General features: G+C 34.5%; 2 protein-coding genes and 1 long non-coding RNA gene across 3 annotated transcripts; 1 reads left to right on the forward strand and 2 right to left on the reverse strand.

The window, feature by feature from the left end:
• Positions 1-157: 157 nt before the first annotated feature.
• On the reverse strand, positions 158-1,439 carry LOC145727137 (retinol dehydrogenase 11-like). The gene is made up of 5 exons (XM_081976612.1): positions 1,230-1,439; positions 972-1,176; positions 798-919; positions 432-739; positions 158-378 (listed from the first exon to the last, which is right to left on the reverse strand). The coding sequence occupies exons 1-5, from the start codon at positions 1,366-1,368 to the stop codon at positions 202-204; spliced, it is 951 nt and encodes a 316-aa protein (XP_081832738.1). The 5' UTR covers positions 1,369-1,439; the 3' UTR covers positions 158-201.
• A 366-nt stretch (positions 1,440-1,805) lies between these two features.
• On the reverse strand, positions 1,806-5,995 carry LOC145727144 (retinol dehydrogenase 11-like). Its single transcript, XM_081976619.1, has 5 exons — positions 5,555-5,995; positions 4,005-4,209; positions 3,822-3,946; positions 3,440-3,747; positions 1,806-3,200 (listed from the first exon to the last, which is right to left on the reverse strand). Exons 1-5 carry the CDS (start codon positions 5,685-5,687, stop codon positions 3,024-3,026), a joined length of 948 nt encoding a protein of 315 aa, XP_081832745.1. The 5' UTR covers positions 5,688-5,995; the 3' UTR covers positions 1,806-3,023.
• LOC145727240 (uncharacterized) lies at positions 5,948-6,419 on the forward strand. The gene is made up of 2 exons (XR_014177819.1): positions 5,948-6,071; positions 6,111-6,419. It is a non-coding gene; the product is annotated as an uncharacterized LOC145727240 (long non-coding RNA).
• The last annotated feature ends 4,180 nt before the right edge of the window (positions 6,420-10,599 follow it).

Raw genomic sequence — 10,599 nt, forward strand, 5'->3', positions numbered from 1 at the left:
ATCTGCTTAAGTTGTTATTCATTATTGCCCATTACAGGATAAGCATTATATTTCAATATTTGACTGGTGACTTCACTTTCTAAGAGGAATCAGACAGGGGGATAGTTACAGTCCATTTCGGTTCTATATCCTCATGTGATTTATAAAAAAATAAAAATACTCAACAAATTATTTATTCAGAAATTTTAATTTATTAAATTCCTATACTTTACTAAGTAGTTTTTCGGTTTCTTTCCATAACAATCCAGGTAACGTCGGATCTTTGGCAGTTTTATATCGAGTAACCACGTCACAATCGTGGAAGTGTTGTCCTGAAAGTGATTCAATGCCTTTGGCAACGCTGCAGTATATGGTGGTTTGAGCCCCCTCAATAGAAACCTGTACAGTTTACATGTAAATTTTAAGAAATAACACCTAGAATTTTTTTTTACCTTGAAAAACCAAGAAAGAACACTATCTACGATTGTTTTCATTAATGGTGGCATTGTTCTGAATATATCTGTCGCCACAGCGCCTGGATGCAAAGAATAAGTTGTAACACTAGTGCTTTTAAGTCTATTTGCAAGCTCTATAGTGAATAAGATATTGCATAGTTTTGATCTGCCATACACTTCCATATTGGCATAAAACATGCCCTCAGGGTAATAATTTAAGTTTTTTGTGTCAAACTTGCGCACAGTTTTACCCGCCAAAGATGACACGTTGACTATACGAGAATTTGGAGTTTCTTTTATGCGATCTGAAATAATTAAATCAATTTAATTGATAGTATAAAAGCAATAGTGTAAAAAAGTTACCTAACAGAAGGTTGGTCAGGAAAAAGGGACCAAAATAGTTGGTAAGCATAAGAGTCAGAAAGCCATCAGTTTTCTGCTTATCAAAATTGCCCGCCCCAGCATTATTAACTAAGATGTCCAACCTGTCAATAAAACTCTCTAAACTAAAACAAAAAATTCTAGCAGTCAACTCACCTTTCTTCATTTTTATTTATATCTTCAACAAAATTTCTTATAGATTTAAATGAACTGACGTCCAATTGTTTGAACACCACATTTGGATTGTCAGTAGCTTTAATAATTTTTCCAACCGCCTCTTTTCCTTTCGTTTCATTCCTGCAAGCTAAAATCACTCTAGCACCACGTTTAGCAAAATCTTCAGCTGTTTCGTAACCTATTCCTGATATAAAAAGCATTATTAGTCATTGAATTATAAAAGTTTTATTTAATTACCTGTATTAGCTCCTGTTACAATTGCCGTTTTACCAACCAGACACACGTTGCTTCTACACCATCCTGTAGTTAATTTTATACACACTTTTAATACACCTAAAATAATTGCAATCCAAACCACAACGGTGAGAAGCCCCATGACTGGATTTATATTATAGTGGTTCGAGTATATTGTGTTTTATAGTTAAAGTCTAACTTTTTATCAGCATGAGTAAATAAAATGATAAAATAAGTACGGACTTTGAATTGAACTTCTATTAGGTATAGATTAAATTTATCAGTTCTAGTAGTAGTAAGCGAATATAAACGATTAACACATCCCAATCAATTCAATGACTTAAAAATCATCATATCAGATTTTAAAAATGTTTGAAAACCAAATTAACTCATAATTCAGAAAAGAGGGAAACAGCGAGAAGTTACACTGGGCACAGTAAAGAACATAATATCCAATAGAAATACAGCATGTTTTCAATATCTTGTCAAGGGTTTCGTGAAAGAAAAGAAGATCTATATAATATTATATAAATATTCTAAATTATAGAAAAAAATATTATAATATAATAAAGTGCAATCTAAAAGCAAAGCAGCATTTATTTAAAATTGGTAACAACAATATGGCCGTTGCACACTTTTTTTTATTTCGTTTAATAATTGATTGATTACATATGAAAAACATTTCTGCAAAGTTTTTTCTATTTCTGACAAAGCATAAACGAATTTATTAGCAATTGAAATCTAAACCCAAACCAAGGGCGTCAAAACGACAAATTTCTGTCTCAGTTCCGTGTGACGTCACGAGGCACGTTTCAGTTTGGTCAGTTTCAGGTGGTTTGTAATATTGTCTATGATTATTAATTTTCTCCTTTTGCTTGTGTCTCAATTATTGGTGAAGTATGGTTTGGTGTATGGTCAATAACGCATTTACCGTGGAACACCGTGTATACCGGGTGTAACATTTAACTTGAGACATCTCAATATCTCGAAAAATAAGCACTTTTCGAAAAAATGTTTAGTATCAAAGTTGTATTATTCCGCGGGGGAAATACATTGATGACAAAATTTGTGTTCCTCTGCCCCTCCATGTGTGGAGGAAGGGGGGTAACTTTGATTTCTTAAATGGCACCCCCAATTTTTTATTGCAGATTCAGATTCTGTAGCTAAAAACACGTGGAATTTGTTTAAAACATTTTTTTGTATTAACGATAGATGGCGCTATAAACGACAAAATTTAATTTACATTTTTTAATTAAATTTGTTTTTTTTTTCGCTCTTGGCTTACCGGAATGTTTGGTAAAATCTGCTAAAAAAACCGTCGTTGCTAGGGATACATAGGTGTAATAAATAACAAAAAAAAAATGAAAAAAAAAAAAATGAAAAAAAAAACAAAAAAAAATAAATAAAAGTTTTTTTTTTGTAAAAAATGTTTTAAACAAATTCCACGTGTTTTTAGCCGCAGAATCTGAATCTGCAATAAAAAATTGGGGGTGCCATTTAAAAAATGAAAGTTACCCCCCTTCCCCCCCACATGGAGGGGCAGAGGAATACAAATTTTGTCATCAATGTATTTCCCCCGCGGAATAATACAACTTTGATACTAAACATTTTTTCGAAAATTGCTTATTTTTCGAGATATTGAGATGTCTCAAGTTAAATGTTACACCCGGTATAAGTATTTATTCAAAACGTGTTAAAAATGATGAAAAGACTTATTGTCAGTAGTTTATTAACTGCTATGGCATCAATCTGCACTAAACTGCTATATTGTGCTACATTTACTTTTGTCAGGTAACTCTACCATGTTTTTGCTAGTTTTTCGGTCTCTGTCCATAACAATTTAGGTAACTTCGGATCCCTTGCAGTGAAATATCGGTACATAACAGCACAATCGTGAAAGTTTTGTCCCGAATGGCATTCAATTCCTTTGGCAACGCTGCAGTATATGCTAGTTTGGGCTCCCTCGTAAGGAACCTGAAAAGACGATATGTACAGAAAATGTGTTAACAATAATTGTGAAAATTTATTGTATATGGAAAATCAAAGAAAACTAAGTGGACGAAACACATCCCAAAAAAATTGCATTGTTGCCATAGTGTAGAAAAAAGACACATTTCATCAAGAAACGTCTTCACTTCTAGTTTCTGTTATTTCTGAAACTGCTGTACGTGAAATGTGTTTCTGTTGGAAACTGGTTAAGGATGACGTTATACCTTGAAGAACCAATTTAGGACGTTTTCCACTACCATCCTTATGACGTGGGGCATCTTCCTAATCAGTTCCGTGGCTACTGCTCCTGGATGAAGAGAATAAGTGGTAACTGTGGTGTTTTTCAGCCTTTCAGCCAATTCCATAGTGAATAGAATGTTGCATAATTTAGATTGAGCATACATCTCAATGTAGGGGAAGAAAATATTTTCAGGATACACGTTTAGTTTATTGACATCAAATCTGCGAACTAGGATAGCTGCTAATGAGGCTACATTTACTATGCGGGAGTTAGGAGTTTTCTTCAAAAGATCTGCAATAAGTCATTAACGGTTTTCGTAGTTCAAATTCACATCACATGATTTAACACGTCCGGACTATACTTACCCAACAAAAGATTGGTTAACAAAAATGGTCCAAAGTAGTTTGTTAACATTATGGTTGGCAAACCATTTGTTACAGTGTTGGTATCGCTGTAACCAACCCCTGCATTGTTCACCAAAATATCCAACCTAAAAAAAAAATTGATGCAAATAATGTTGATTAATATAGTTTTCATAACAAATCAACCTAGCTTCGGTTGCATTAATATCTTCTGCAAACTCCCTAATTGATTTGAATGAAGACAGGTTCAGTTGCTTGAAGGTTACGTTTTTATTGTCTGTGGCTTTGACAATATGTTCCACAGCATTTTGCCCTTTGACTTCGTTTCTACAAGCCAAAATTACACGAGCGCCACGTTTTGCAAAATCCTCAGCTGTTTGATATCCTATACCTAATAATAGTTAACGTGTTTTAGTTTTTTTTTAAGGAAATAAGTTTGATTTCTTGATTTATAACTTGAACATAATGTTGTGGATTTATATTGTATCTATATGTGATAAAGTAGCTATTACGTGCCGAAACGTATATCGCTCAGCTTACCAACTAATGCTAAAAAATGCAACTTTATACCTAATTCTAGCTTCCAAAGGGAAGTACCCAGATTTTACGCTTTTGATTCCTGAAACTTTTTTATGGTAACATTTAAGTGTTGATCACACAGAAAATTAAACAATTATGCATGATGGGGAATATTTATTAAAACCCATAAAAATACATTCCAATTAGTAGGTCACCACATTCAAGGCCCATTAACAATTAGAAATACTAATGACTTTGACCTTATGGTATGTATATTTTTATGTAGTTGGAACACGTACAACAACGCATCCTCATTTACATAAGTTTAAAAAAAATTTAATGTTAATGGCATTAAATGACTACGATTATAAATTCTAGGAGCCTTTTGTTAACATTAGAGATCACATTAATTGTTTCGGCACAAATTAGAGTTTTTTTTTTGTGAATATCAGACTATTATGTATTTCCTTGCCATGGAAAATAAGAAGGTGACAATATTTCTTAGCAGCTTTTACCTTTTGCTTCACCTATTAACTTTTGCATGACCAGACAAAAATCTGATTTATATGATTGTTGATCAGATTACTTTCTCACACTAGAGCAGAAAAGTAAAACATCCTCAACTGAAATGAGTGTCACATTTGGCAAATTAAAAAACATTTATAACTTATAACTTATAATAATTGTTATTCTACACTGCAAATCTTACAAATAAATTACTATTGAAAGGGAAAAATATTCTTTTTGGGTCATTGAGTTCTGCATTCATAAATTAAACACTGAATAAAGGTCAATGAACAAAGTACTTGTTATCTTTTAAAATGTATGCTTATTAGTTGTTTATAGTAAATATGATCGACATACGATCAGAAATAGCTAGGAAGAATATAAAAATAAATATTTATTATGTTTGCCCATTACGTTTTAAGATTTTTGGATAACCCTAAAAAAAGTTGAACATTTTTCATGAAACATTTCCTCAACATTTGTAAATCAAAATATAGTTTAACAACACAAAACTAAGCAACTGCCATACATTTTTTAAACTGACTACTTACTTACATTTTATCTTTTTGTATTTTAGTTTTCCTAATATATTTACAGTGAAAAGATACTTTTGTGGGACTCTCTAGTAGTCTGCACAGTTAACTTTTGTTTCTGAACGATTTCTTTTTGATATTTGTCTTTAAGTTTTGAAATCAATTTATAGTAGGTACCTGTATTGGCTCCAGTTATAATGGCTGTTTTTCCCACAAGACATACATTGCTTCTACAATATCCTGTAGTTAATTTTATATACAGTTTTAATATCACTAGAACTCCTGTTATCCAGAGCCAAACGGTCACCATCTCTGAATTTGAATCTCTTTACAAGTGGGATAGAGTCCAAGGAAATCCAGGTGCACAACGCTTCAACACTATTGAAATAAACTCGATCGATAATTAACAACTTGTAATTAATAGACATAAAAACCAACTAACAAACGAATTAAATTAATTGAGTTAACTTAAATAGTAACGTTAACGTTTTTTGTTTTTTTTTTTTTCGTTTTAACCAAGTTCCAATGAACCAAGTTCCAATGGCTGGTTGCCGAAGTACCGCCAAGTGTAGAATTATCTGACGCTGACGTGACCACCCACAAGGTTAAGAAATGCGGGTTCCTATGGCAGGTTCCGTTAAAAAAGTTAAACATAAAGCCGATCTCGGTGCCATCTGTTATCTTACTGACAAAAGTAAGTAAGCATGAGTTATTATAAGTACCTACATATCAGGAAAGATAACCTCTTAAAGCTCTTCGCTTTGGAAACCTGCTGCTGATATGTCCTCCACCATTATCCAGACAGACACCACACCTTACACGAGGTGGTGTCTGGATTTTCAACAAGAGATGTTGTTAAGCCCAGTCGATGCAATTTACCCTTCGCATCCTTTCTAGCAGTGAAGAATTGGTGAAAAGAGTGTGATTCCCACAACATCTGACAAGTTGCATACCAACAAATACAAAGTGAACTTATATAACCTATAATATGTATTTCTTTATGAGCTTTTTTTTTAACTAAATATACACATACATACACATACAGTGCGTTTTTTTTAACGCGCAACATAGGGTTTTACGTGTTAAATTTTTAAGCCCATGTTAGACCATGTTATTTTTGAACTACAAGTATAAAACTTGACGGGTGTGTCTTTAGTACACTGAATCTTAAGTAAGTCTACCAATTTGGGCTAAAAAGTGATTTAAAACTGGAAAAAAATCATTTTTTTTCGAAAAGATTTTATCCTTTCATACTCCCTGTATGCATTGTTGTTTTTGATACTGGCAGGGCAGGTAGCAGGTAAAGTGACTTATTTTGACTGCATCACGACCCGATATCTTTTGAACGTCAAAAGGGCATTTTATGATTGTTTGGAATATACTGTTTGGCTTCAAACGGAGTGTTGGGTTTATAAAATAACCTGTTGTAACAGTGGCAACATTGTATAGGTTGACAAGCAACGCCACCTAAAACAATTGACGTTTGAATGTTCTAGAATACGTGTGTCGGTCGGTTGTATTACAATAATGTTCACCTCCCTTTTAGTATTAATACAAGTTTGTTAGTTAGTTAAACAAGCGTGTTTTACTGTCCAAGATCCAACCACCCCAATAGGTTATGGGCCCAGAGTGGTTTGGACAGTGAAGTAAAAGAAAAAGTGAAGCAACCCGTGTGTCGGACGTATCGATCGATAAAATAAAATAAAATAAAAAAGGCGTCAATAAAAGCTTGAGGCAGCAAAGGATCGTGAATCAACTCAACGGATCGAGAAGAGAAGTCAAGGTTAAAACTAGTTGGACCTGATTTTCTGAAGAAGAATCCATTAAGATGAGTAACGTCGATCTGGGAAATATTGCTCAAATAGCTAAATTTGAAGGCAAAAATTATCAACAGTGGAAATTCCAAGTTAAGTGCGCCCTACGAGCTAAAGGCCTGTATGGAATTGCAGATGGCAGTACCCCGAAACCAGAAGTATTTGCAGAGGGTGAATTGTGGAATAAAAAAGATGCTCAGGCAATGTGTATAATAACTGCAGCAATGGGGCTAAATCAAATTTCACTAATAGAAAACTGTGAGACCAGTAAACAAGTTTTAGACAAGTTAAACTCGATCTATGACGTAAAAACGGAGACAAATAAAATGTTGGTACACGAACAATTTTATCAGTACAAAATGCTACCCACAGATTCAATGGCTCAGCATATTTCAAAGGTTGAAAATCTAGCAATGCAAATTAAAAATTCAGGAGACCAGTTGAGTGACACTGCTGTTATTACAAAAATAATGAGCACTCTTCCACCAAAATATGGTCCATTTCGACAAGCTTGGTTGTCTATGGATGAAGCTAGACAGACTATTGAAAACTTGACCTCGAGATTACTTGATGAAGAAAGAAATTTAAGTACAAGCGAACATAATGAAGATTATGCTTTAGCTGCCACACAAATGAACAAGTTTGGCAATAGAAATTTTAGAAACACAGGGCCTCCACAAAGAAAACCGTCAACAAATGTGAAGTGTTATAATTGTGGAAAAAGGGGACATTTTGCAAAGGATTGCCGATGTCCGAAAAGGCAACAATTAGGAGGTAACACTCATAGAAGCAGCAGCGGTGGACAAAATGACAATGAACGAGAGCGCGGGACAGTTTTTCCTGGATCTGGATATAGTGGACATGAAAGTGGTCGAGCTAGACATCAAAGTGGAAGTGGTAACTCTGGCAACACTGCAAATGGAAGAGCTTTCAACATTGAAGACAGTGATGACAGTGTGCCTGAAGTTGACATTGACTGTAGTGACATTTGGATTTTAGACAGTGGCGCTAGTAGACACATGTGTCACTCGGAAAGTATGTTTACATCAGTTCGAAAAGTTCAAAACTTATTCGTAAAACTCGGCGATAATAAAGAACTTCCAGTTCAAGGAATCGGAGAAATTTTGATAGAGAAGTTTGTAAATGGGACTTGGTGTAAAGGCGTTATGACAGACGTATGGCTTGTACCCGGCTTAAGGAGAAATCTGTTTTCAGAAGGTGCAGTAACAAATAAAGGTTTTACTATTTTTAAGGACAACCAGAAGGCCGAAATTTTTGAAAGTGGCCAAGTGGTGGCTACTGCAGTACCTTACGAAAACAACCTTTATAGAGTGTTGATTCGCCTACAGAACAAAAATGCAATTACTGAGGTAAATGTAGTTTCTACAGGGACTTTAAAACAATGGCATGAAAGACTCGGACATTTAAATATCAAGTACATTAAGGAACTATTCACAAAGAATCTTGTAAGTGGAATAAGTATAACAGACATAAATGACAATTTCTTTTGTGAAAGCTGTGTATATGCCAAGCAACACAAACTTAAATTCCAAAACACTGAAAAACATGTATCAAAACCAGGTGAGTTAATTTCCAGCGATGTCTGTGGACCGATGAGTGAAGATAGTATTGGAGGATCCAAATACTATGTTCTTTTTAAAGACAATTATACAGGCTACAGGTCAGTAAATTTTATTAGACATAAAAGTGATGTAACCCAATGTTTTAAGAACTTTATTTCCTTGTGCAACACTAAATTTGGGCACAAAGTTCAAAGAGTACGTGTAGACAATGGGCGAGAATATGTAAATGAGTCACTAAAACAGTATTTATCTGAAAGTGGTATAGTTTTAGAAACTACAGGTATTTATACACCGGAGCAAAATGGTCGCTGTGAGAGAGACAACAGGACCATAATGGAGTCTGCAAGAGCTCTGTTATTTGACAAGGATTTGCCTAAAACTTTATGGGCAGAAGCAGTAAATACTTCTGTGTATTTGCTGAACCGGACACCTACAAAGCAGTCTGAAACCACTCCTTATGAACACTGGACTGGTAAAAGGCCTAACTTACAACACACCAAAGTTTTTGGTTGTGAAGCCTATTTGTTAACACCAGGCACTTTAAGAACCAAACTGGATAAGAAAAGCGAGAGGTATGTTTTTGTAGGTTATGAAGGGGATTCAACGAATTACAGGTTGTATGATCCTGTGACACATAAAATAAAAGTTTCTCGTCATGTTATTTTTAATGAAGATAGTGAATTTAAAACCCCAAGACAAAACTGTGTTCTACTTCCAATAGAAAATAACAGATCTGACAATTTAGATGCTCAAGATGACCTTGACCCAAACTATTTTGAGGAACCTGATATACAAGGACAAAATGACACTGACAATGAACAAGTATCACCTTACAACTTAAGAGCTAGAAAAGATATACATCCACCTGAATATTTGTGTCAAAACTTTGATCTTGACTTTTCTGAGATTAATTTTACAGAAATAAGTGTTCCTTCCAGTTACCAAGAAGCCATTAGTTGTCCAAATAAGCAGGAATGGAAGGCAGCCATACAAGAAGAACTACAAGCTTTGGAAGTCAACAAAACGTGGGAGTTAGTTAATTTGCCACCAAACAGAAGTACAATTGGGACGAAATGGGTTTTCCGAGTTAAGGAAGCTGAAAATGGTCACAAACCTCGTTTTAAGGCTCGCCTATGTGCAAAAGGGTTTAGTCAAGTAAAGGGTGTAGATTTTCAGGAGACTTTTTCCCCCACGACAAGGTATGACACACTAAGAGTACTTTTAGCCCTTTCAGCACAACAGAAAATGAAAATGAGGCAGTTCGATATCAAAACTGCTTTCCTTTACGGCATACTAAGTGAAGAATTGTATATAGACTTACCTGAGGGATTAAACAATAATAAACAAAAAGTGTGCAAACTAAATAAAGCCCTTTATGGCCTAAAACAAGCTCCTCGAGTATGGAATGAGACTTTCAAGGAATTCTGTCAAAGCATTGGTTTTTATCAATGTACTTCTGACAATTGTGTCTACATTAAGACTGACAGAAAAGTTTTTCTAGCATTATATGTTGATGATGGTCTTCTACTATCTGACAGTGATGAAGAATTGGACTTAGTGCTTGTTCAGTTACAGAAGAGGTTTCAAATTACCATAATTGAAGATCCAAAGTACTTTGTGGGCTTGCAAATTGAGCGACTTAAAGATGACTCAATATTCATCCATCAGTCAAAGTACATTCATCAAATTGTTCATAAATTTGGACAAGAAGATTCAAATCCTGTCTCGGTACCTGCAGATCCTAATTCCAGTTTAAGCAAGGATCTTGGCAAACCAATAGAAAATATTCCTTATAGAGAAGCAGTAGGATCACTGATGTTTTTGG

This window comes from Ips typographus, linkage group LG1 (assembly GCF_016097725.1).
Source record: "Ips typographus isolate SLU linkage group LG1, UJ_Ityp_2.0, whole genome shotgun sequence".
Lineage (NCBI taxonomy): Eukaryota > Metazoa > Arthropoda > Insecta > Coleoptera > Curculionidae > Ips > Ips typographus.

Bases quoted from the DNA above. Each gene is read 5' to 3' on its own strand.
- LOC145727144 (XM_081976619.1), bottom strand. From the start codon at position 5,687: ATGGTGACCGTTTGGCTCTGGATAACAGGAGTTCTAGTGATATTAAAA. The intron at 4,210-5,554 runs GTACCTACTATA...AACTATTATTAG, and splicing joins TATAACTGGAGCCAATACAG to GTATAGGATATCAAACAGCT. The intron at 3,748-3,821 runs GTAAGTATAGTC...GACTTATTGCAG, and splicing joins GTTAACCAATCTTTTGTTGG to ATCTTTTGAAGAAAACTCCT.
- LOC145727137 (XM_081976612.1), bottom strand. From the start codon at position 1,368: ATGGGGCTTCTCACCGTTGTGGTTTGGATTGCAATTATTTTAGGTGTA. The intron at 740-797 runs GTAACTTTTTTA...TAATTATTTCAG, and splicing joins CCTGACCAACCTTCTGTTAG to ATCGCATAAAAGAAACTCCA. The intron at 379-431 runs GTAAAAAAAAAT...TAAACTGTACAG, and splicing joins TTCTTTCTTGGTTTTTCAAG to GTTTCTATTGAGGGGGCTCA.